This window comes from Medicago sativa, chromosome 5 (assembly GCF_051527215.1).
Source record: "Medicago sativa cultivar Bolivia chromosome 5, Bolivia_mono, whole genome shotgun sequence".
NCBI classification, from domain to species: Eukaryota; Viridiplantae; Streptophyta; class Magnoliopsida; order Fabales; family Fabaceae; genus Medicago; species Medicago sativa.
Window position 1 is genome coordinate 36,578,931 of NC_140753.1, and position 27,567 is coordinate 36,606,497.

At 33.0% G+C, this 27,567-nt stretch overlaps 2 protein-coding genes across 2 annotated transcripts; one reads left to right on the forward strand and one right to left on the reverse strand.

Moving 5' to 3' along the window:
- Positions 1–10,907: 10,907 nt before the first annotated feature.
- On the forward strand, positions 10,908–18,095 carry CR88 (Chaperone protein htpG family protein). The gene is made up of 19 exons (XM_085715188.1): positions 10,908–11,252; positions 11,370–11,443; positions 11,950–12,075; positions 12,154–12,247; positions 12,345–12,428; positions 12,518–12,661; positions 12,907–13,023; positions 14,042–14,089; positions 14,181–14,261; positions 14,379–14,483; positions 14,565–14,705; positions 15,100–15,192; positions 15,340–15,417; positions 15,502–15,756; positions 15,939–16,041; positions 16,142–16,316; positions 16,416–16,521; positions 17,482–17,571; positions 17,663–18,095. The coding sequence occupies exons 1-19, from the start codon at positions 10,986–10,988 to the stop codon at positions 17,855–17,857; spliced, it is 2,376 nt and encodes a 791-aa protein (XP_085571314.1). The 5' UTR covers positions 10,908–10,985; the 3' UTR covers positions 17,858–18,095.
- Positions 18,096–19,363: 1,268 nt separating this feature from the next.
- LOC146922054 (protein SRG1-like) lies at positions 19,364–22,720 on the reverse strand. Its single transcript, XM_085715189.1, has 4 exons — positions 22,452–22,720; positions 21,424–21,671; positions 20,453–20,777; positions 19,364–19,737 (listed from the first exon to the last, which is right to left on the reverse strand). Exons 1-4 carry the CDS (start codon positions 22,677–22,679, stop codon positions 19,477–19,479), a joined length of 1,062 nt encoding a protein of 353 aa, XP_085571315.1. The 5' UTR covers positions 22,680–22,720; the 3' UTR covers positions 19,364–19,476.
- Positions 22,721–27,567: the final 4,847 nt, after the last annotated feature.

A 27,567-nucleotide genomic window follows, 5' to 3' on the forward strand; every position in this document is an offset into this window, starting at 1 on the left:
AATCAACCCACTTAAAGACTCCTACGCTTGTTCTATGCCTCCTATATCACACGGAGCATGGAGCATAGACATTTGCAATAGCAAACTTGCAATTACTTTGTACAAATTGTCCCTAGATAATAAGAAATTGCTCAAAACTAATTACCCAAACCTCCACCTTTGTTGCATTCGATAAAGAAAAAATTCCTCCTGAAACTTTCACTAAGTTTTATAAGAAAAACCAACTGAGTCAAAACCCTACAAAGAACGACTCACAAACTCATTCACCACCTCTAACTTAGTTTGTTGTAAACATATATACGTTAATTAAAAATAATAATGGTGAATGATGTTTTGGCAGATAATGTGGTATAACTTTTCAAGAATATCATTTCATAAATTTTTGTTAATCGTTTAACACTCACGCAAATTTTCATGTTGTTTAGTTGAAAAAGGTTATCACATTTTCATGTCGTTTAACCCTGAATTTGGTGCTGTGAGCCGTTGGTGTGGCTTGTGGAAGTGCAAATAATAGTACTATATATAGAAGCACCAATCAAATTGAAAGAATGAAAGGTTGTTAGAATTGTAACAAGTCGTAGAGTTGGTGGAAAGTGGAAACCATTTCAATCAATCTATGGGAAAAGCCAACTAATTAGAGATATTTATAAGATGGTCACGGGTTTGTGGGACTATTTTGCAAGTAGAATAATTGGGATTATTTCTCTCGTGTGGAGTTTCTAATCAAAGCCACTAATTTAGCACTGTCATATATAGTCAACACCAATTGGAAGGGTTGGGATACACACTGCACAGTCTGAGAGGATCCTTGGTCGAATAATTGGGAGGAAACAATTAGTAAAAAAAAATTGGGACACTTTTTTTTTTTACAAAAGGTAGTGACACTTTTGTTAGAGCTATACAGCATCGACATGTGTGCTGTTTTTGTACTTTAATAATCAAGTTTTTTGTGATTTTGGCTTGGTTAATAAAAATAGCTGATAGTTTATAGTTGATGATTGATAACTGATAGCTTCTAATCGAAAGTTGATAACTGATAGTTGATAAGTTTTTTTGAACAAACAAAAATGATATATTATATATATATATATATATATATATATATATATATAGGGTCTTGCTACAAGCCACCCTTTGGTGGTGTCTTTTAGCAAGTCACACCTCAAGGTGTGATTTTCACTTTTTAGTTATAACTTTGCTAAAAGACACCTTCATAAAAGTAAGTTGGTGTCTTTTCGCAAATGCTCATAGAGTAACTTGCTAAAAGACACCTTCACAAAAGGTGTCTTCTAGCAAAACCCATATATATATATATATATTAACAACGGTGATTTACCCCGCACAAGGCGTGCAAGGGGGAATCACGAAAGCGTATATACAATATAGGTGATAAATAGTGCAAAGCACGACCAAGAGAACAAAACGGATGAATAAATTACAATTAAAGGTGGACACCCATACAGAGGAGCGGTTTGTTCCACCAGTCATGATAGCTGTAAAAAAATGATGCCTGATTCGATTGCATCCACATAAAAGATGTCAGTTTAACCTTTTCGATGAGAATGGATGGAATAGATACCTTACTGTTGAACACGCGATCATTCCTTTCCTTCCAAATAACCCAAACAGAGGTGAACCAGATTACCTTATAAAACAGATGTGTGGATCTAGGCAAACCCAGCATATTAATGAATTGGATCAAGTGTTGATGAAGATCACCAGGTGGAACCGAGAAGATACCCAACCAACGCCAGACATGAGACCATAGAGACCCAAATACATCGCAGTCCAAAAATAGATGTGTTGTTGTTTCACTACTCCCACAACCGGTCACGCACACCGCATCAATGTAAAATCAGCGATTCAACTAGCTAATAAATGTAAAATGACATGAAAGGGTATTCTTAATTCATAATAAAATTTAGACAAAATTACACAATTAGTCCCTTAACTTAATTTTAGGTAACACTTTCGTCCTTTATCTTTTTTCTGTAACGATTTAGTCCTTTATGTTATGAAATAACAACATAGTTATCCCTTTTTATGAGAAAAATAATCAAAAACTCCAAAAAAAATATTCCTCAATCTCATAGACAAATGCAAATCTTCATCATACAAGTCTAGAAAATCAAATTTCATTGAAAAAATCTCATAAAAATGATATTGTCATTTTATATCATAAATGACTAAATCGTGACAAAAAAAGATAAAGGACGCAAGTGTTACCTAAAATTAAGTTAAGGGACTAATTGTGTAATTTTGCCTAAAATTTATATCAATTAAATTTTTTTTTTTTTTTGAAGATAAATTAGCACACTCAAATTGACACTAGAGAGAATCAAACTTGAGACATTCAGGATGAGCACACTCCCAGGTCTCAAGTCAATACCATTAAACCAACTCAAGTGGGTTTTATATCAATTGATATTAAAGTTTTTGAACAAGTTAATTAATATTAAAGTAAATGGAATTTCATTTTTTTTTAAAAGTACTTTAAATTTATTAATTTATATAACATATCAAAATGTATTATTATTATTATATGCATTATTAACAACAATAAATAGGTATTAGTCGGTTCTTAGATCAGATATCGAGTTTTCAAAAAAAAAGATAGGTACATTGAATGATATCTTATTGAATTTTTTTATTGAATTAACATATGCATGATTTTATTTTATTTTAAATAACTGAATTATCATATGCATGATAAATAGACGCATTTAATTTTAGGCAAAATTACACAATTAGTCTCTTAACTTAATTTTAGGTAACACTTTCGTTCTTCATCAAAAAAAGGTAACACTTTCGTCCTTTATCTTTTTTTTGCAACGATTTAGTCCTTTTATGTTATAAAATGACAATATTTTATCATTTTTTATGAAATTTTTTCAATGAAATTTGATTTTCTAGGCTTGTATGATGAAGATTTGCGTTTGTCTATGAGTTTGAATTTTTTTTTTGGAGTTTTTGATTATTTTTTTCATAAAAAAGGATAACTATGTTGTTATTTTATAACATAAAGGACTAAATCGTTACAAAAAAAAATAAAGGACAAAAGTGTTACCTAAAATTAAGTTAAGGGACTAATTATGTAATTTTGCCTTAATTTTATTTAGTTCAAATTAACGAAACCAATATTTTCTGAAAAAATAAACATAATGGAAGCTATATTGCATAAGAAAAAAAAACGGAAAGGCAAATGATGTTTATTAAAATAGACGCAATTAATTTTATTTTCAAATTAACGAAACCTATATTTTCTGAAAAAATAAACACGGAAGCTACATTATTTTTTATTATTTTAGTAAGAAGCTAATTATTATTTTTTGGGACAAAGAAGCTAAATTTTTTTTGAAAAAACAAAGAAGCTAAATTATTATTATATAAGAAAAAAAAGCGGAAGGCATGATGTTTATTAATCAGGTTTTTTTATTAGAGAACTATATATATTAATTTAAATTATAATAGATTATAATGGGTAAAAATGGATTTCAGGTAAAATAATAAGGGTAAAAGTGGAAGAAAAAATGATAACTTGTAAGCTATAAACTCAAACGCTACTTGAAATAGCATCTAGAATGTAAGCTATAAACTCTTGAAATAAGTTATAAGCTCGTGATTAAATGACGTTTATAAAACAAGACTTACTTTGTATGACAAACTTATAAGTTATCCGCTATAAGCTAACTTTTGAACTTGCCAAACAGAGCCAAATGTTTTTTTAATTATTTACTTTTGGTTATTTATTTAAAATTTTAACTATTTGTAAACATTTTTCAAATGATTTGTTAATTAATAAAAGTTGAAAGGATCAATGACTCACGAGTCGCCGGCAGAAGTGGATTTTATTCCCTTACTCACATTTGACTAGCCATTTGCCCGCAACCGCCGCTAGAGTGAATAGCCATATGCTGGAACAATGCACAAATATATCTAAGGAAAATTGGGTTAGCATATTAGAAAAAGAATAAAAAAAAAAGTAAAGGGTCATTTTTGTCATGTTTAACGGATGATTGTAATAGTCTTTTAATGTATCGAAATTTTAAAAAAAATATTGTGCACTTTGTTAGTCAAAATAATCTTTAAACAATAAAATATTATGTTAATACTATCATATCAGCATCTCGATATACTTATTTACTATCATATCATGTCGCGTCATTTTTCGGAGATCAAGGCTATTTGATTAGCTTATTGACTCACTTTTATTTCACGACTTTGAAAAAAAATTTATTTAAATTGGGGGGTCTGGGGGTTGGTTATATTTAGGGAAGGTATCAGCACCCTAAATATTCGTAGTACTCTACGAGAACCTTTTGACTTTTATTTAAATAATGTGCTATAACTTACTTATTTTTGAAGAAAAGAAGAATTTGAAATGATTAATAAAGGAGGACCTAATTATCTACATTTCATTGATTTGGAAGGACAAGGTCCTCTGCCTACGTACCCGTGAAGGATCAAAATCACGTAGTTCGTGGTTAAAAAACTGACGTTTGATTGGTTGTGTGTTTTTTATTAGTTTGAAAAAGGTTTTAAAATGGAAAAGCCAAATGGCAAAATGAATTTGTTTGTGTTTTTTAATACTGAAAAAAATGGACTCAGAATAAATTAGATTGATTGATATTTGATTAAGAAAAGAAAATAAAAAGACGTCACTCAATTTAAGATCAAGGTTTATTTAAAAAAATGTTTTTTGTGTTTTTGAATGATAACTAACGGAGCATAAAGAATAAAAGCGTAGGTATCTCGTAGTGACGTTGGATCACTACAAAAACCTCTAACCTAAACTAAGAGCATAAGGATAAATCATACACGCACACACGCACACATGCACCTAAGCTATTACAAAAAACCTATTAATACATGCTACGGTCTGCGATAAAATAAATAAATTACATTGAAGCCTAATATTTTACATTCTAAATTCTATACAAGACATAGAGAAATTGAAAAAAATTACATAATACCTAATTACATTCTAATTCAATGTGAGTTAAAAGAAAATAAATAAAAACGAAATGATAACATGAAAACAAATATGTGAATGTTGGTGACTAAATATAATGCAAGGGGTATTTAAAAAATGCATGAAAATGATGAAAAAAAGAGACTGTGGGGCGTCCAGGCAGTAAACAGGGGGTATGCAGTGAGTAAAGTGGAATTGAAGCTGGGCTTAAAGGACAACCTGGGTCGGTTTATGGGTTACTGGAGCGGGTCATGGGTTTAAGGGGTGGGCCGTCTGATTAATCAGACGGCCATGATCTGATCACAGGATGGAATCACACAGTCTAAGAGGCGTGGGTGCATGGTAAGGCCATGTACTCACGCTCACAGGATCACAACGGTCTATAAAAGGATTGTAGCTTCTTTTTCATTCATTTTTTCAGAGAATTTCTCTCTCTTCAATCAAACAACACAGAAAAGGCCCTCTCTTCTCTAATCTATTCTCTCGCCTCTCTCTTGTTCCTTTTGTTCACTCTCTTCTCTCATGACACAGTACTCAAGATTGGAACACATGAATATTCCTCCTTCCAGAAACCAGCGAGAGGTATGGGGGTTCCGACGGCGGTGCGGCGGCCGGTGGGGCAACGCCACCGCGTCGGAACCCTAATTTTTTTTAATTTTTTTTGTTTCGGATTCTTCTTCTTCTTCTACCTTTCCACAATTTGTTTCGTTTTTCTTTCTACTCCTATTTTGGGTTTAAAAAAAATCAAATAATCCAAAGTTTTGACCTTAACCCTATATCTAAATGAAAGGGAACATGCTATACCTTCGCTGCTTTTGGTTCTGGTCTATGGGGCTGCCGATTTGAGTTGTTCCTCTGGTCGTAGTGTCGCTGTCTGGATCGATTCTGTTGTTGTTTGTTGTTATGTTGATGTCGATTTGAATCAGGTTTTGAGACTGGTTCTAGATCGTGATGCTTCTTCCGTGCGTTGTGCGATTCTGGCTCCGTCTCTCTGCTTCTCTGGTTCGAAATTGTGTCCCCTTGTGTGCAGGTTGATGATTGTATTTATAGTGCTAGGCCAAGGCTAGGTTTGTTGTTAAGGAGCAAAAATTATGTGATTGGATTTGGATTAGGATTAGAAGGGAACCGAGAGAGCAATCTGTTCCTGTGTTTAAGGCGTGAAACTGGATTAGGGCGTGAAACTGGATTAGGATGGATGAGAGCAGACGCGTGACATGCTTGGGAGTGAATTTGGACTGTTTTTCGTTGGATTAGGATGGTAGCTTTCTGGATTGAGACGAAAAGGAGAGCGTGACAGGCTAGGTTTTCTTGGATTGGGACTGTTTTTTGGACTCATGGACAAAAGGATAATAATAATAATAATAATAAAGTAAAGAAATAAAAAAAGAAGCGATTTTAAAAAAAAAATGAAAAGAAAATAAATAAAGACTAATTAAAATTAATAAAGACTAATTAAAATGATAAAAGGTAAAATTGAAATTAATTAAAAAAAAATAAAAGATGGAATTAGATGAAAATAAAATAAAGATAGAAGAGGGCCTGACTCAGACGAAATATGAGGTATTTTAAAATACCTCTCTGCCGAATTTTCAACTGAAAATCAGAGATCGATCAGGGTCATGCGACATATGAATGTAGGGTCTATCGACACGTCAATGGTATCTTATGTCAAAAAATGGGGTATGACATATCAATTCATATAAATACACTTACTTATTATCATATCAGTCATTGTCAATTTTGGGGGACTATTTTAACAGCAGGTACCTAGGTGTAAAAGTATATAAATTTGGGAAAATTATAAGAGAACTGGAAAAGAAACCAAAATGACATTGAACAAATAACAAACGCAAGCTTTTGATGGGTTATACCAATCCTTATGTATCACGGATGGAGAAAAATCTATATATAATTTTACTAAGGGAAGGGAAAGAAAGACAAGAGATTTGGATCAAGTGAAGTGTATTAAAGATGAAGAGGATAAAATTATTGTTTAAGAAAGTGATATAAAGGATGGATGGAAGAAGTATTTCCACAACTTATTTAATGAAGGCTATCAGATATTACGAGACTCTAACATGATAGACATTAGAGTGGAGGATAGAAACTATAACTCTTATAATTCAAGAACACGAGTTAAAAGAAGCCTTGAAAAGGATGAGTAATGCCAAACTAATTGGGCCTGACAACATACCTATAGAAGTGTAGAAAATCCTTCGAGAAAGAGGCATTCTAGGTGGATCGCCAAATTTTTTAACGAAATCATGATGTCAAAGTGAATATCGGGTGAGTGGAGAAAGGACACTTTAATTTTGATCGATAAGATTAAGGGGGATATACAAAATAGTGCAAATTATGTTGAAATCAAACTTACGAGTCATACCATAAAATTATGGAAAAAAGTGATTGAACAGAGACTAAGAAAAAATACTTGAGTTATGTATAATCAATTTTGGTTTTATGCGTGGGAGGTTGACTATGGAAGTGTCCTACTTACTACGGCGTATCACGAAGTGATATCAGATTGATATAAAAATAACTTATTTATGTTTTTACTAAAATTGTCAAAAATATAAAAAATTCTCACACATGCTTAACACAACTATCCAAATATATATAATTTACTGGTTTGATGTTAATTTCGTCGAAATTCAATGAAAATCTGCTCCAAATATTAGTGATAGAGTATATATATGAGTAAAACAAAAAGGAGAGCAGAGGAGCCGAGTAAAGAACATACAACCAAATCGAATACTATACAACCAAACCGAAAAGCAAATAGGAGAAACTATACGAATAATAATCTGCAAAAACTATAGAGGATCTATCTTGAACAAGCATCAACTGAAAATCGGGATGAAGCTGAAACAAGTTAAACTACCCAACCCTCCAAAACAATTTATTTGTTAGGCTAATAACACTGATTTGAAATAAAATAGAGTAGTAAATTACATATGTATACTTAATATTTGTAAAAACAAATCTTAATACAACTATGTAATATATATTTTTACAAAAACGACACAATATTACAACTCTGACTTTTCATATTTTTTTTTTTATATAATTTAACTAAACTTACTTTATATTTATGGTGACTTATGTCAAATAACTTATATTTCTGGGATACTTGATCTGACTCTTTGTTTATAAGATCAGGGATGCTTAAAGGCAACATTATCTCCTAAAGCGACACCATATCGCGCTCGTACGCACTCATTTTTTCGTAGTCATACCCAGTAATGGAAGCAGGGTCACTGGTCCACCTTAGAGGGAATTTGTCCTCGCCATCAACTCTCACGGCGGCCTTAGCACGACCGACGGCCCCATACACTCTAAGATACAACTCCCTCCAGTTTTTAGGATTTGAAGCATAGGGCGGAAACAAGGACTTCCCAGAATGAGCAGAAATAGATACCTAAGACAACTTATCCACCCCTTTCGTCCCATAAAAATGGTGGAAGACGGCTAGGGAAGGATTAAACCAAGACCCTCACATAAAACCTCAAAACCCCTAATAAAGGCCCAACTATTGAAATGTAATTGGGAGTGGGCTATGTTCAAAAACTTAAGAACGTATGCTTTGAAATCCGTAAAAGAATATTTTCCCCCCTAAGTCCTAAAAAACAGAAGCATAAAAGTGGAAGATCTCGTCGGTCACACCCTGAGGGAGGGGTAAACACACTTTCTCGCCCGGGTGAGAAGTTTCTAGCATGACGTCCTCCTCAGTCCCCGTAGAAGAAACCTCCAGTTTACTCCTAAGAAACTTTATACGATGTGGATCTGTAAAACGAGATTCAACGTGTATGACACCGTCGGTGAACCTCTTGTCGCCGCAGATCGTTGGAAAGCGATTCCCATCCCTCATAACTAACGACCCTGGGGAAGAATAAAGGAAGACACAATCACTATCACTACTACTATTCCCATCACTATCAGAACTAGAAGACATGTCAGAAAATAAGGGGTGACCAAAATACCTAGTCTCTAAAGCATTTAAATCAAAAGTCCCATTAGGACGTTTCACATGTTTAAGACACTGATTCCATATCTCTCGTTTTGCTTCCGCCGTTGACGGGACCATTACCCTACCCGATTCATCACATTCCCTAATAACTACCATGATCACTACAGGAAGGAAGAATAAGAAAAATTCGCAGTGTTTACCTTGTAACGGAGAAACATAAACGATGGATGGACTAATAAACCACGAAACACCACCGTAGAATCTGGAAACGCAAATGAAAATGTTGGGACGTATGGAAATGGAAGGAAGGCAATGTGAAGAAGAACAAGTGAGAAATGAGACCAAATGAGAAAGAAAAAGCATTTAAAGTTGAACCTTAAAACACGCCTCGGGAAGCGTGAAACACAAAACCCATGATGATTGACACATGTTCAACACGCATCGGGATTCGGACACGTAGGCGGGAATCGAAGGGTCAACAAATCTCAACCGTTGAGATCCCACGCGTACAGACAATTCACTACCACGCCCATTAAACAAAGAGGTCGTATAAGCCTCAGTACGACAAAGTAACCGCCATAATACTACAAAGCACGATCATCACTTCGTCTTGTCCCAAGACTCGTGCTTGGGGGGCTGTGGACCATCATAATCTTCCAAAAGGCTTAAGCACCCTCTTAAAGGGCTAGTCTAGCATGATCATCACTTCGTCTTGTCCCAAGACTCGTGCTTGGGGGGCTGTGGACCGTCAATACTCTCCTAAGGACCCAAAGGGTCTGAAGACCTTCATAGAGGCCTCATCGCCCTTCACAAGGATTCTTAGGCCCTAGGCGCATCCTGCCCAGGACGCCGCCTCAATAGCTTCTAGAAACCTTTAAGAGCTTGGCAGGAAAGACCATAAAGTCCTCGTTACTTAGAGCTTAAGAAAAGGCCACAAAGGGCTATAAATACGACCCTTATGATCATTCTCAAGGCATCTCATAAACAGTCTAAACCCTAGATATGATTTTTGTACTTCTGTAAGTACATAGTAAATTTTCATAATTTTTTCTAATAGATAATTAAAGATAGAAAATATGCATCGATATGTGTGACAGAGTCAATAATGTCACTTAATATGGGACGGAGGAGTAACACATATGTACTATTGTAGAGTCCAGGTATGCTCCATTTACCATATGCTCCATTTAGGGTCTGGATGAATGACATGTGGCAAAAAATGCTTCAATGGTTCAAATTTAAAAATAACCAAAACATTTATTTTTTTTAATAATAATAATTAAAAAGTAATAAACCTTCATCTTCCTCCCTCGTGGTTTCTCTCAGCTTCTATCAAAAACGCTTCCTCTCTCCTCTCATCACCGCCAACATCCGACGATTGTGTTGCTGTTCATCCCAATCGCTGCCGTTCATTCATCTGATCACTCATCTCTTCTTTTATTTTCATAGCCTCCTCTTCTGCTAATCGTTGTCTCGTCGCCGTTGTTTCAAACCAGTCAATTGCCGTCGTTTCAAAAATTGGGTTGTGAATCTTTTCAAAACAGAAACCATGGTGAGAGGAAGAGGGGATATGTTGTGTTTGATCGATGGCAGCGACGGGAGGCACGACAACGAGGGAATATGATTAAGGAAGATGAATGGGAGACCATGGATGAGAAACGGGATTCGTGAGAAGAAAAGAAAGAGAAACGTATGATTTTTAATTATTACGTTGTATTTTATTAAAAAAAATAAATGTTTTGTTTATTTTTAAATCTGAACCATTGAAGTCATTTTGCCTACATGTCATTCATCCGGACTTTGAATGGACTAAATAGAACATATGTAAATGAAGCATACCTGGACTATGGGTGAAGTGGCATAATCTAGGCCATTCAAATCCACACAAATACTTCCAAATAATTTCTCTCATTCTAGAACCATCCGCCATATCTCCATAAACCCTTCTTTCACTCCCTTTCAACTTCCATTCCAAAGGGTTTTTCATTTCATTTCACTTTCCACACTCTCTAAAAAGATAACGTTAAACACCTCACTCACTCAACAATGGCTCCCGTGCTTAGCAGAAGCTTAGCCGCCACTGCCTCCCTCACTTCCCTTCCTTCTTCCTCCTCCTTTTCACTCTCCAGACCTTCTTCCACCCTCAGAAGCGCTTTTCTCCCACCGCAACCTCGCAGAAATCGCTTTTCTTCCACCGGTTTGAAGTGTAAACACCATGACAGAAGACGAACCGGCCGACTTTCTGTCCGTTGTGAAGCTGCTGTTGCTGAGAAAGAAGAGGCCAGTGGTGAGAAGTTTGAGTATCAAGCCGAGGTAGGTTTTTGAATTTGTCAACTTATTTACCTTTTTGCCCTTCTGGGTCGTGGTTTTTGGATTGTGAATTGAATTGAAAGGGTTAATTTGTAAATTGACTTGTTTTTGTCCTTGCAGGTGAGCCGATTGATGGATTTGATTGTTCACAGTCTGTATAGTCACAAGGAAGTTTTTCTCAGAGAACTTGTGAGGTAATTTGAAAATTTTACAGCCATTTTATGCTTACACTGATTTGAAGTATGTTACAATTGACTTAATGTGCATTAGGATCTGCAGTAACACAAATTGATTATTTGCATAATTGATTATGGATAAATTCGAGTTGAATGTAAAATGATTTTATGTTTGGATTTATTTTTTGTAAAAGTGGATTTAACAATAAATTTAAGGCTACAATCAATAGTAAAAGCCAAAAGCTACAACTAGTAGCTTCAAGTAGAATTAATTCTACAAGCAAAAGTAGTTCTTTAAATCATCCGAGCGTGATCAAATCTGTTCTTCAACCTCTCGAATCAATTTTGACACTCCAAAATTGAAACCAAACATACTTCATGGTTTTACTGTTGTTAGTTTATTACTTTATTGTTAACTCTGTTTTATGGAACTTCATTTGTGCTTATTTGTTTGTATTGACTTTTGCATCAATGTTTCACTCTGGTTTGATTATGTTTTATTGTTTTTTTTTTTTGGAGTTCAGTAATGCTAGTGATGCTTTGGACAAATTGAGGTTTTTAAGTGTGACTGAGCCTTCATTGCTTGGAGAGTCTGGAGAACTAGAGATTCGCATCAAGCCCGATCCGGACAATGGAACTATTACTATAACGTATGTTTGTTTATAGTTGTGGATTCTATTTTGTTTTTTTAGGGAATGTGGAGTGATAATTAAACTGTTATATTGCAGCGATACTGGTATTGGAATGACCAAAGAAGAGCTCATTGATTGTCTTGGAACAATTGCTCAGAGTGGTACCTCAAAGTTTTTGAAGGCACTTAAGGTAATATGTGGTGTTGATCACTAACGTCCTTCTGTGTGATACTTTCGTGGTTAAAATCTTTAACACTTATGTTTTGATTTTTCTTTGAATATTTCAGGAAAACAAGGATTTAGGAGCAGATAATGGATTGATTGGTCAATTTGGTGTTGGATTCTACTCTGCATTTCTTGTTGCTGACAGGGTATGGTGTGGATTTCATAAGTGTGTTCTCTATGTTCGATTTTTCTGATTTTTTGTAATTGATTGGCTATATCTGTAAACGGCAAACAGGTTGTTGTTTCTACAAAGAGCCCTAAATCAGATAAGCAATATGTATGGGAAGCTGTAGCTGATAGCAGCTCTTATGTGATAAGGGAAGAAACTGATCCTGAAAAGCTTCTACACCGTGGTACACAGATTACACTTCACTTGAGAGTGAGTGATTTTTTTTATTTTATATTTTTCATTTTTCTAATACAGTTTGTGTGTAATGTAAGATGTACATACTACCATATCATATTCACGCGTGCGAGGAAGTTTTAATGCAAACTTGTAGTTAGATCCCCCAAATTCTTGGTCAAGCCAATACATACACATGTTTTCAGTATTATATTTTTATTAAGTTAATTGTATGTTATTGTGTTCACAAATTGTTGAACCTTTTTTTTGTTGCTGTCCAGCCGGATGATAAGTATGAATTCTCAGAGCCAACCAAAATTCAGAGTTTGGTGAAGAACTACTCGCAGTTTGTTTCCTTCCCCATCTTTACATGGCAAGAAAAGTCTAGAACTGTGGAGGTACCAAGATCTTCTCATTACAGATTCATGTCATGCTGTTTGTTGGGATAATTGTTTTGCTAATTCTTGCATGTGCTACTTCTCTGATTTCACACATGATTTATTATTGATAATGATGGATAGACTGGTTTTATTCCCCATTTGTTCTTTTATTGTCAGTGATATATCTCTTTGGATTCTCATATGTAAGGTGCTTGGTGTGATATCATGATTCACATAATTTTTAAGCTAAATTGTACTTTTGGTCCCTTGTCTTTATTTTAGGTTTCAATTTGGTTTCGAAATGGCCACTTATTTTTGAAGTTATACTTTATTGTCAGTGATATATCTCTTTGGATTCTCATATGTAAGGTGCTTGGTGTGATATCATGATTCACATAATTTTAAAGCTAAATTGTACTTTTGGTCCCTTATCTTTATTTTAGGTTTCAATTTGGTTTCGAAATGGCCACTTATTTTTGAAGTTATACTAATGCGGTCCTTTTCATTTAAATTGTGATCCTTAGAGGACCTCTTTGCTCTAACTTTTACAAAATACAGGACCATTTTAGAACAAAAAAGAGGGGCTACGTTCTTATAACTGCAGTAATATAAAGGCTCATTTTGGTAGAAAAATATAAGAGGGACCAAATTGAAACTTAAAATGAAGATAAGGGGCCAAAATATTGTACCCTCATTTTAATTAGGTTCCACAGTAGTTATGGTTTCAATCACCTTTAGCTTGCTGGGTAACCCTAATTATTAGTCTGCTTTTTAATGATTTGGTGCTGCCCTGAACTTACTTAGGAGTTCGACCGTGTTATGATGTTTCATAGTAAAAACTGTTTTAGAAATTTGTTTCCATCTTGAAAGGGAGCAACTCTATTTCCTTTCCATATTTCCTCTCAACTGAATAGAAAACGTTTGTAGATTATATTGCACTAATCAAGGTGATTTCAAGTTATCTGGATGTACCATGAAGGAGTGACAAATGAATTAGCTCTTAGTTGTCATCATTAATTAATTTGGAAATTGACAGGTGGAAGAGGAAGAACAACCTAAAGAAGGGGAAGAACCGAAAGCAGAGGTAACCAGTGTGGTCTTTCTGGATATCAGTGTTGTACTTCCGTTTTTCAAATGTGTTATCAATATGAAGCGTGCTTTTACTCTCTTATCAGGGCGATACAAACAAGACAAAAAAGACTAAAACTGAGAAGTATTGGGACTGGGAATTAGCCAACGAGACAAAGCCAATATGGGTTAGTTTGAGCTATTACACCTGCTTTGATGGTGTCGGGATGCCAATATCCTGTATTTTGCCTCTAATTTATTAGCATTGCCTCTTTATTTGACACGCTTTTTCAACTTAATTGTAGATGCGGAATTCAAAGGATACTCCAAGGGAAGAGTACAATGAGTTTTACAAAAAGACTTTTAGTGAATTCTTGGAACCAGTTGCATATACCCACTTTACTACTGAGGTATGTTGATAACATTGGTTCTTAGCAGAAGAACATTTCCCTTGGGCATTCATCAATTTGACTGAGTTTCAAACTGTGCAGGGTGAGGTTGAGTTCAGAAGCATTCTATATATTCCAAGTATGGGACCTCTCAACAATGAAGAAGTAGTGAACCCTAAAACAAAGAACATACGCCTGTATGTAAAGCGTGTGTTCATCTCGGATGATTTTGATGGTGAACTGGTGAGTTGACTGTGAGCTTCAAAGCGGAATTTTGTCTTGCACACGATCAAATTACGTCATTGCCACGATATATTATTTTATCTACTTAAAACATTCTTCGCGGAAGAAGGGATAATTTAAATTTTGCAATTCACACTCTTGCCTCTTGTAAATGTATAATTGATTTTAGTCATTTATTATGTCAAATCAAGTTTAAAAATGTGCAAGCTGTAAGTTAATTCATGTTTGTGCTAAAGTGGTTCTTGCATGTGTGTATTCATACACCAAATAAAAAAATGAGCAAGAACCATTGAGGAGCACAAACCAGGCATAATTTAGAGCACATGCTCTTCAATGTTCTGATTTTGTTCATTGTTCGGGCGCCTTTTGCGGTAACTTTGCTGTTATTTTGCAGTTTCCACGTTACTTGAGCTTTGTGAAGGGTGTGGTCGATTCAAATGACCTTCCTCTGAATGTTTCTCGAGAGATCCTTCAAGAAAGCAGAATTGTAAGAAAACTACATCTTATCTTGCAAACATGGCTAATTTTCATGTGATGAACATGAATGAGAAATATGCTATTTTTAAGAATCATTTATGAATTTTCTTTTTTCTTTCACTTCCCATAATGTTTTGTGCTAATGTTGTAATTTCAGGTAAGGATAATGAGAAAGAGACTTGTCAGGAAGACATTTGATATGATTCAAGATCTTGCTGAAGGTGAAAATAAGGAGGTTGGTGTGAACAACTCAGTCTCTCTAGCTTTTCAACCTGAATTGAGTGTCTTTATTGACTAAGAATATGATTTGTGTTTTCAGGATTACAAGAAATTCTGGGAGAACTTTGGTAGGTTTATTAAGTTGGGATGCATTGAGGACAGTGGAAATCATAAGCGCATAACACCACTGTTGAGATTTTACACTTCCAAAAGTGAGGAGGAACTTAAAAGCCTAGATGAGTATGTTGAAAACATGGGTGAAAATCAAAATGCCATCTATTACCTAGCAACTGACAGCTTGAAAAGTGCAAAGACTGCTCCATTTTTAGAGAAGTTGGTTCAGAAAGATATTGAGGTATTTTCAGTCATACATATTACATATATCATTTCGTGTAATTTGTGCATATTATATTGAGGTGACATCAAAGACATAATCTCATGCTACAAATGCATTTTGAATATGATCTATATATTTCTAACTGAATACATACGTCACATGTTATTTTTACTCATGAGCTTACACGTCTATTATTGTAGGTTCTTTATTTGGTTGATCCTATTGACGAGGTTGCCATTCAGAACCTACAAACATACAAAGAAAAGAAATTTGTTGATATCAGCAAGGAAGATTTGGAATTAGGTTTGTATTTTTTTTCTATGCAGCTAACATATGCTTAAATACTATTTTGCTTATAGCAAAGTGGGATTTGAATGTGGTTATCGCCAAAATTTTCTATCAGGTGACGAGGATGAGGTCAAAGAGAGGGAAACCAAGCAAGAATACAATCTACTTTGTGATTGGATAAAACAACAGCTCGGTGATAATGTGGCTAAAGTTCAAGTCTCTAACCGTTTGAGCTCATCTCCCTGTGTGCTTGTATCTGGAAAGTTTGGTTGGTCTGCAAATATGGAAAGGTTAGTCATCGATTTTTGAAGCCATGTTTCTAAATGACTAGAAGTTTATCATTCTAGTTGTATAAGGCTTACACAATCTGTGATTCTTATTATTTGCAGATTAATGAAGGCACAGGCTCTTGGAGACCAGGCAAGTTTGGAGTTTATGAGAGGGAGGAGAATATTGGAGATTAATCCAGATCATCCCATCATCAAAGATTTAAGTGTAAGTTCACATTATTAGTTTGGTTTTTATTGATTTATAACTAATTATTTATTGAGAAATGATATATGAACATTCAATTTGCGACAACAACTGCGACAACTATGTATAGAGGGGTATTTTTGTAATAGAAAAAATTCAGCTTCAAACTCAAAACGAGCGTGTTCTCACGCGTCCGTGCACAGTATTGAGTCCTCATCCCCCCTCTCGCACTCTCCACTGTCCTCAAGGCAACCATGCACAACCACCCTCCTCCGTTCTGAGCTGCCACAGACCTGTGTTGTGAACCAATCCGGTGTCAATTTGCCACAGATCTTGCGGCTTTTGTTTGTCAAATTGTTCTTGAAAAGGTTTAAACTTGGATGATATTTGTGGGTATTTAACTTCAAGATTAAATAAGAGGGAGAAGAAACCTCCATGAGAAAGGAGAAACAAGCTTTGCGAAAAAGAGAAAAAAATGAACAACATAGTGAGAAAATGAAAATCTAAATTATTATTATTTTTTTAATTATCAGGTTACTGTGCATACATTGCCAGGTTGGTTGTCCCAAAATTGATGTTCATATACCATTACTCTTATCAATTTACCCTATACAATAGTTGGTTGTAGTAGAAGTGGACGTGTATCATATAAGTAATTTTACCAAGTAGTAATATGTTGAAGACAAATATATCAGAAGTCTAATAGTAAGCACAGGATAAATGGCAACAATTTGTAGACTATTGGTTGATTTTGGCGACTCAGGATTTAACTCTCTTATAGGAAGCTCTCCCTTTAAGGGTGAAAACATCAGCAAACGATATTTTACGAAGTTCATGATTTGTTTTTTTTGTCAATGGCTGAGGTTTAGAATTTGCTATACTTTAAAATTGTACAATAGAGGAGATTGATCCAATGACTCATTTCAAGTAACTGAATTTGCTTGTGACTTTGACCCTTGTATAAATTTTTTGTTTTTTTAGGCTGCCTGCAAGAATGCTCCCGACAGCAGTGAAGCAAAGAGAGCTGTTGAGCTCTTATACGATACAGCACAAATTTCTAGTGGATTTTCTGTAAGTAGAAAATAAAGATTTTGTTTTTGTTCATGCAATAACATAATATAGAATAACTGCTGTTCGCTAACGTAGTTTCTTAATTATACAGCCTGAGAGCCCTGCTGAGTTAGGTAATAAGATTTATGGAATGATGGCGTTGGCCTTGGGAGGAAGATGGGGTAGAACCGAAGAAGAGGGAGATGCACCTGCAGAAGCTGATTCAAAAGAAAGTGAAAGTACAGAGGCTGAAGTTTTTGAACCTTCTGAAGTCATAGCAGAAAATGATCCTTGGACAACAGATTAGGTGTCTTCCCTTCAGCCCTCAAATAGCATAAATTAGTTATTATTTTTGGCAATATAGTGAGTGAGGCATACTGAGGCAGTAGGTAAGGAGAGGGAGGGAGAGACCCTAATTTTCATATGAATTCTTAATGCTGAAAGGAAAATTGTAATATCTCATGTGTAACAATATGCCTTAAAGGAGCAAATCCTGTGGGGCCTTTCCCAATAAAATTGTGATCCAGTATCACTGCTTTAGAACATTTTTGTTACTTGATGTTTTATTCAATCATTCTTTAAGGAGTAGAATGTTTAATTGAAGTGTAATGAATTTTACAAGTATTTTATAACAGTTGCTTGCACTGAACTTGTCGGGAATTCGAATTTAAAATTGCATCAATAAACTTAGATGTATAACAAACTTCCCCACCATGGTCAAGTTGAGTTTTCACCATTAGATAAACACAAATTTACAACACTTTTTTTTTTGAAGGAATTTACAACAGACTCTTGGCATTAGATACAATATTTTCCACTCCATTTCGCCGAAAGACCATCACCTCCAAGCACTATAGTGCCCCCGAATCTAGAGATGTTGCATCCGAGTAATCAATTTAATACCCTTCATAATCCTTTATAATTTTTTAGTATTAATTAGACTGTATTTTTTTTTTTTGAAGGAATTAATTAGACTGTATAGTGAGACCTTTTCTAGATCCTGTGTATATGAGAGCTTTAGAGTACCCGAGAATTTTAGTGTACCAAACTTGCTTTTTTATTTTTTTTATTTTAATTAGAGCGTGGTTAAAAAAGGTAATTAATTTTTTTTTAACAAAGAAAAAAGGTATTTCTTACATTGAAAAGTGAAACGAGTTATTCACTTTGGGAAAATGTATTTTATCATATTTATTTTGGATTAATTTTTTTTCCCTTATCCGTTATTTATTTATTTATTAAGGTAAAATAATCTGCTAATCCAATTTGCTGCCTAATTAGTCCGCCAATTTGTTTTCCTAATTGCTTCTCACAAAAAATAAAATTAATTTTAAGATAAGAAAAAACATAAGAGTTGCATCACCCGTCATAATATGACACCATAAACATTGTTTTCATTGTTTTTTAAAATTCATTCTCTCAAACTTGTCTTCCATATTATCTCTATCACAATTATTATTACATATATGAATCTTCCATCTACTTGCTAGCAAATTTACTATAAAGGGACTAATCAAGCTTAACTCTTAAGAGTTTTGTCAATTATTACATTCCAATCAAATTTAAAAGATAAGTCTCTACGTAGATATATACGGGTCACATAGTATTTCTTACGAGCAATGCTATATCTCTAGAAAAATAACATCAAGAATTCTTCAAGAATAAAGAATAGCCAATCACAATGCACTATTTGCCACAATTCAAGGAGGTGTGGCTGAAAAATAGGAAGTGGACAAATAAATCATCCAATTAAAATTTGCCAACTATTTCTTGAAAAATTCTTGAAACTATTTTTCTTGAGAAGTAGCATTTTCCATTTCTTACATAGGACCAAAGCCTAATTACTCTTATTTCATATAGGATAGGATAGGAATATGATAGGTAATATGATATAAATGGATAGGTAAAGCTAAGAAGTATGTACTGAAATTATTCATGAATCTCGTTTTTGATCCTAACAACATCCAAGTACGATTTCCCCTTTATCTTACTTGCAATGTATCCATTGAGGAAATCTGCAGTAGGCATTGTTTTGAATAATGCAGGACTTTGAGGAGTAACAAGGCTGGGTGTTGGACCTATATATCCACCCATATGAGGAGCATGAAATGCGGCAACAGAGATTCTCTCCTTCTCTGAATTCACCGTTGCTCGATGTTCAATGCTTCGGTAAATTCCATTGGTCTGTACCTGCCACATCAAATCAGATTTAATATATTAATTAACAACTAAGGTATACTCAAATACTAATGGAAAATATTTGATGGATATCCTACTAGGTATATACATCTTGAGAGAGACGGAGATAAGAAAGAATAATTTGATAGATGTGGCAAGTTGATGATAATAATAGAAAAAGTGAGAGCTAAAAAAAAAAAAAATGTTACGAATGAAAAGAAACCTTGAATGTACTCGGTCAATATTCACAGATGTATAATATTCATAGATGCTATACATATACATTTTCAGTCCAAATTGTTTTACCTTGTCAATTAATAATAATTGTTTTTTTTATTGACTAAATCAATCAAAATTGTTATATCATTGAAAATATTTGGCTTTAGTTATAACAATTTCATAAGTCTTACATATGAATAATTGTGATTCGGTGACTGTGTGTAAATTTCTATAAATTTACGTTTCCATTTTATTTTTTTTAAAGATGCTTATACCATTTCATTCATTCTACATTGACGTGTCATTATTAAACTCAATTTAAATTATATTTTTATGAAACATTATTTAAATCCAAATGATAAAAAAAGTTGTGTAAAAGAGTTCACCGCTCATTATAAATTTAAGAAATCTTGTTGTTCAAATCTAATATGCATGTGATCATTGTAAAATTGTCATTAAAAAATAATTTATAATTTTCCATTTTTTACAAAATTTGTGTGCTAGTTACCTCCAAGATATCTCCAACATTAACAACAAAAGCATCAGAAAGAGGACGGATTGGAATCCAAATTCCATCTTTTTTTATTTGAAGGCCATCCATTTCGTTGACTTGGAGAAGGATGGTAAGGGTACCAGCATCAGAATGAGGATTCAGTCCAATGACTTGATCTGGTTGAGGACATGGAGGGTAATAATTCATTCTCATTGCTTGGCTTCCTTCTTCAAATATATCTAGCAATTCATTTGGTTTGATCTTTAATGCTTTTGACATAAATTCAATGAGTGTCACACATAGTTTATTCACTTCTAGAGAATAGCTCTCTAGATTATCTCTGCAATGGACGAAAGAAAAATGTTTTAGCTACAAATTTCAATATCAACGATGCTATAATTAAGTAAGAAAAGTGTTTGGATGGTGACTTTTAGGGTTCTCAGGTGTGGTTCAATTTGTCTCCCATATATATATATATACGGTAAATATACAGTATTGGGTCAAATATGTTTTTATCCCTATAATTGTCTCTTTAATTGTTTTTTTTTTTTTTTAAATCTAGTCTCCGAAAATTTGCATTACGTCTCTATTTTTAAGTCAATTCATGACTCGTCTATCATCCAAAATTTTAATTTTTTTTTGTCAATGATATTTGGAACATTATAATAATCTTTCCGGTTTTTTTTTTTTGAGCAAAATATTAATTTATGTTTTTGGGTGCTTAAAAACCTTTCATTTTTCTTCCACTATTTATGTTAATAACATAAAAAGATAAATGAATGATTTTGACTAGTGTCAAATGAGATAGGTAACATTTACTCATCTTTTATTTTTAGGTAATGTAGTTGTCACCGATTCAACAAAGAAAAAGATTGTGTTAATGGTGTAACTAAAAAGATTGTGTATGCTCCACAAATTGAACCGCTTGAGCATATTCTAAAAGACCACAAATATAATTTTGACAAAATTTAAAGAAGGAATAACACCTGAATGGTTGTGGGATACAAGGAATTAGATGGGGATGCCTTGTGTACAATGGGAAAGTTTTAATGAAGAACATATCTCCCCATCTTAGCTTTTCTTCCTCTAATGCAACATAAACTTGTCCAAACCCTTGCATTTCTTCGGTTGTTTGCCAAAACTTCTTTTTCTCTTCTATTGGAAGGTTGAAGAATTTTTGAACACCAATTTTAATATTTTCTACCAATAAAGGGTTGACTCCATGATTAATTAGCTGTAATTGAATTCCATGAAAAAAAATTATAAAGCAAAGAAAGTTAAATAGGTGTATGTGTTAAGAGTTCTACATTTGATGAGATAAGATACGAGCATAAGTATATAAGTGCTGGGAATCCTCACTTTTAAAGTTGGTTTTGTAAGGTTGATTAGATACAACTAAAATTATTAGGTTGTATCATAACTTATTCAAGATCCGTTATCAGCTCACCGCTATCAGTCCACTTGGGCCACACTAAAATTTCTTGTCTTAAGTAGGATATGGATGTGTTAAGAGTCATGTATTGAATGAGATGAAATTTAAACATATACCTATAAATTGAGGTGGTCCTCACCTTACAAACCGATTTTGTAAGACGAAGTTAAGTCCAACAAAAATTCGAAGAATATGTACTTGTATAGATTATTTCATACTCTAAAACGCACTAAATGCAATCTCACTTCTTAGTAATGATTTGAATTAAATCCGATTAGCTTTTTAACTTGCTTTCTAATTTAAAAATAAATTGGGGTTTAAGACCACTTTGTACATAAAAAAAACATAATATAAACTAGGTGATTGTTTACTAGATCCCTCAGATTGCTCAACCTCTAAAATAAGTTGATTGAGAGTTACAATCCGATCTAAAAATCAACGATTAAGTAATAACTTTCGATAGATTTTATGTGATCGAGAGTTACCATCAGATAAATTTAAAAGGTTTTTGAGCATTGCGAGGAGCCTAAAAACAATCTTCTACAAATTAAAGAGTGGGTGCAAATAATTGACCCAACAAACCTGGAAGAAACCCCAATCCTTACAAGCATGATCTAGATTCTCTAGCTCAATTGCATCTTCACATAACAGTTTACTAAGGTCGATAATTGGAAGTTGCGGTAACGATGTTGTGTTAGATACATGAATAGAGTCTTGATTTGGTTGAAGATATTGTTTTGGAACTTTTGTAATTCCTTGCTTTTCCAACTCTTGGACTGAAGGCGCCAGGACAACGGAAGAACCATCCATTTTTATGAGACCGATTTGTGTTTGGATTTGATTTGAAGAGTGAAGAATGGGTATATAGCTGAAGTTAATTTATATTGGGAGGGGGGTAATAATTATCTTATTAATGAAGAAATCCATAATTAGTTAGTTTTAAAAAATATACCATTCCTTCAAAAAAAAAATATATATATTGTTTTCTCGGACATGATTAAAGGCAAGTTCTAAACTATAAATTATCTTTAAAAAGTAAAATTAGAAAGGCTTAAATATGAAAATAGTCCCTGCAAATATCTGACATTTTGTTTTAGTCCTTGTAAATTTTTTTTTTTGGTTTTAGTCCCTGCAAATATAAAAAAATTGGTTTTGGTCCATGGTATTTTGTTTTAGTCCTTGTAAAATTGATTCATATTGGATTTGGTCCTTGTAATATGTAGAATATTTGATTTTAGTCCCTCAAAATAAGGGCTAAAATGAATATTATAGGGACCAATTTCAATATGAAATGATTTTACAAGGATTAAAACAAAATACCAATGACCAAAACCAAATATTCTATATTTGCAGGGACTAAAACCAAAAAAATATTTTTATAGGGACTAAAACCAAAACGCCAAATATTTGCAGGGACCATTTCCATATTTAAGCCTTAATAAAGACATAAATGAGATATTTTATGGATATAATTAAAAGTAAAGATTTTTTTTGAAATACGAATCAAAGGTAAAGATGTTTAGTTTGTTAATTAATATATTTGACTTAATTGTATTTTTGGTCCGCCTTTTGTTCAATTTCTAGATTTTGGTCCCCTAATTTTTAAATATGCAATTTTAGTCCCTCAATTGTTTCAATTTTTGAAATTAAATGCAACATTTTAATTGTGCCTGATGTGACACAATTTTAAATGATATGGCATAATATATTGTCACTGAAATTGTTTTTAAATGATGTGGCACAATATATTGGCACTTAAATTGTTAATATCAATGCCCACAACATTTAATATTGTGCCACGTATTGGATTCAATTTCAAAAATTAGAAATTTTGAAGGAATAAAATTGAGAATCTAAAATTGTAGGACCAAAATCTAAAAATTGAACAAAAAGTAGGAGCAAAACTTTAATTAAGCCAATATATTTCTTGTTAGATAAAATAAATTTTTTTTTTTGTTAAAAAGTAAGAGCTACATATAAAATGTTTAACAATGCAAATGCTCTAACTTTACATATAAAAATCAAGTATAAAAATCGTGTCTCCATTGGATTACATATAATAATTATCTTATTAATGAAGAAATCCATAATTAGTTAGTTTTAAAAAATATACCATTCCTTCAAAAAAAAAAAAATATAATGTTTTCTCGGACATGATTAAAGGCAAGTTCTAAACTATAAATCATCTTTAAAAAGTAAAATTAGAAAGGCTTAAATATGAAAATAGTCCCTGCAAATATCTGACATTTTGGTTTTAGTCCCTGTAAATTTTTTTTTTGGTTTTAGTCCCTGCAAATATAAAAAAATTGGTTTTGGTCCTTGGTATTTTGTTTTAGTCCTTGTAAAACTGATTCATATTGGATTTGGTCCTTGTAATATGTAGAATATTTGATTTTAGTCCCTCAAAATGAGGGCTAAAATGAATATTATAGGGACCAATTTCAATATGAAATGATTTTACAAGGATTAAAACAAAATACCAAGGACCAAAACCAAATATTCATTTGCAGGGACTAAACCCAAAAAAAATATTTTTATAGGGACTAAAACCAAAACGTCAAATATTTTGCAGGGACCATTTAAAATTGAGGGACTACAATTGAGGGACTAAAAGTAACAAATAGTGGGTGGGACATGCTACCCAAAAAAACGAGAGTGGGTGAAAGGAAAATTATTCAACGTGACAAAATAACAAGAAGACAAAATGGAGTGGAAAGGTGACCTGGCTATCAAACAAAATATATATGCATTATATCATCATCAAATCCTTTGCCACGATCTGGAAATGGGGACAATACGATCATAGAGACGTATAATTTGCACTTGTCAAAAGATTGGTTCATGTTGGATCAATTTAAAGGAGGCCATTGATATAGTAATATATTATATTCTGTTCCAAATTAGCCTAAGCCTCATTTCTTCCACGGATCGAATCCTCCTAAATCACACAAACTATCACATAGATTTTTTCAAAATACCCTGGATTAGGGCCTTCACAAGTATCAATTAAGATTTGATATTCTGGCCCCGTTGAAAAAGAGTTATGATAATTTGTACAACCATTTGCGACAATTTTTATGGTAACTTTCTTTGTGTTTTTTTATTGGTCAAAATCATTGTCCAAAGCCACTCTATTTTCGGTCTTGTAAGGAAATACTTATCTTTAAAGCCTCATATAGAGTCTGTGTAAATGATGAAGAACTTCTTGGTTTGCCTTAAAAACACCCAATTCCAATCTCTTCCGTTATGTACCCCTCGTTCCAGGGTAAAAGCATAGAAGAAAAGGGGATGGTGGGGACCAACTCGAAATATACACACATTATCTCCTTGTCCAAAACTTGAGATGTGGCACAAAAAAAAGGATATTAAACAAAATTAAGTTAAAACAAAAATGATTAATTCTATAAAAAATGATTATAAATAAATAATATAAAGATATAAGTTATACATGAACATGTATTTAATAGGAAGTAGAAAAGCTACATCATCTATCAATAATGGGTTAATATAAATGATAAAGGGCTTGATCCTCTTAAACAGGTGTTTAGGGGTTCGATCCTTGACAGCACAATATCCTCGATAAAGATAAGTCATTGATAAATGGTGGTGGAAACATTGTATCAATATCATAATAACCTAAAAAAGTAGAAATGTAAAGTAATACCTAAAAAAGTAATAATATTAAAAACTAAAAGTAAGGTATACAGTTAAAAAAAAAACCAACTACACATATTGTAATAAAAATAAAAATAAAAAAATAAAAAATAAAATAATAATAATAATAATAATAATAATAATAATAATAATAATAATAATAATAATAATAATAATAATAATAATAATAAAGGTATACATGATTTACAATTATATGAGTTAGTGGAGTGATGTTTATTGTTGTTGTTATGAGTTAGTGGCGTGGTGATATTTTTTTTGGTTCTGAAAGATTAATGAGGGTGGTGGTTGGTAGAGAGAATAAGATTAAAAACCTATATAAAATACCAAAATTATCCTGAAGATTTTGGAGAGAAAAAGTTAATGAAGACTTTATAGGCACCGGCGGAAAGACGGACACTATCGTGCCCGTCTGTCCGCTCATTCTACTGCGCTAACGTATGTGATTATTTTATTATGTTTGTTTGTATAATTTTGATTAAAATTTTTAAATTTTTAAATATTAATGGAAATTATTGATATATTGATTTATAAACAAAATATTGTCAAGGCATATAACAAAATTATTTTTGAACTGAACATTATTTTTGTGAAAATTTGATTGGGCACGTTTGGGTCAACGATATCATTAGTGCATGATATTTCAACTTCATTTCCTTTTTCTTTTTCTTTCTGTCGTTTATAATTTTCTTGTCTTTGAAGTAGTCGTTGTTGTGTTTGCTCATTGTCCATTCTCTGTTTTCTTTTCCTTTCATATTATGTCCTTAATTTTTGGTGATCCTCCCTCGATGATCCTCCCTCGATAGTTGATTTTTGCTAGTTCCCATTTTTCTAATAAGAACCGTCAAAATTAAAAGAGTAATAATTAATAATGAAAGAGATTTGTGTTTTTTTGTTTCAAAAGGGTAATAATGAAAGAGTTAGTAAAAGTACCATGCATATATTTGATTTTTTTTAACAAAAGAAGACATGAATTTTTAATATTTTTTATCAATGTATGACTGTGATATTTGTTCAAATAGCGACATCTATCATTGCTCCATTCAGATGTGCTCTATTTACCCAATTTCAAGACATAGATATGTGACATGTTGCCAAAACAAATTTAAGTGTTCAGATTAAATAGAATGTGAGAGTTAATGTAAATGTGAGATTGTTCTGAGGCTTTGCTACAACAGCAGCAACAATGGAAGGCCATTTGAAAATATTGGAGGTCCTTATCAATGGTGGGGCGTCACAACTTACATGTGAAGAGGACAACCATTGCTGACTAAACAAACTACAAAAAAACTTGAGCAGGGAAACAAAGATCACATAGAAAACATAAAGGAGTTGAGTGATAGAGTTTTCAATGTCATCGTCGGCACCGACGTTACATACGTTGTTGAAGCTATATTGCCTTTATTAAACAAAATAATGATTTAACACTTTGATTTTACTGTATTTTGTTGGATATTGGAAGGGGGCCATGGGAACAGTTTATCAATTGTATACATGCATAACGTTTGGAATCACAAAGAGAAAAACTATGCTTTTATTCCTTTAAACGACAGTGAAATGAGCTTAACGACAGATGATGTTATTGTTTATTGTAAAATTAGAGGGGGTATTTGTTACATTTACATATACCTCAAGGGAAGTAATTATAATTTTCCCTTTATTTAATAATTAAAAATAACACGGTTCTCTTTATATAAAAAAAAACCACGCTATCATAGTTTGTATAAGCAATTATAAATCAGCAAAGTCAAATATAATCCATAAAATTAATCAACTTTGATTAGTTGTAACACGAAAGAAAAAGAAAAAAAACTTACAAGTAAATTTTGAATTCTGATGCAGAGGTCTGAGAGAGGTTGAGAAAAATGAAACAATGCGGGAACGAACTATGAACTGTGTGAACCCTACTTATTAATATTTAATATAGTGCTAACAAATCTTTTTCTAAAATATTTTGAGTCCTAATCTTTTTTTAGAGTATTTAAAGTCCAATCTTTGACAATATTTTTTACTCAAGTTTGTTACT

Excerpts from the sequence above, each read along its gene's own strand:
- CR88 (XM_085715188.1), top strand. The coding sequence starts at position 10,986 with ATGGCTCCCGTGCTTAGCAGAAGCTTAGCCGCCACTGCCTCCCTCACT. Across the intron at positions 11,444-11,949 it reads TTTCTCAGAGAACTTGTGAG|TAATGCTAGTGATGCTTTGG; the intron begins GTAATTTGAAAA and ends TTTGGAGTTCAG. Across the intron at positions 13,024-14,041 it reads AAAAGTCTAGAACTGTGGAG|GTGGAAGAGGAAGAACAACC; the intron begins GTACCAAGATCT and ends GGAAATTGACAG.
- LOC146922054 (XM_085715189.1), bottom strand. The coding sequence starts at position 22,679 with ATGGATGGTTCTTCCGTTGTCCTGGCGCCTTCAGTCCAAGAGTTGGAA. Across the intron at positions 20,778-21,423 it reads TGTATCCCACAACCATTCAG|AGATAATCTAGAGAGCTATT; the intron begins GTGTTATTCCTT and ends CGTCCATTGCAG. Across the intron at positions 19,738-20,452 it reads ATGTTGGAGATATCTTGGAG|GTACAGACCAATGGAATTTA; the intron begins GTAACTAGCACA and ends TTGATGTGGCAG.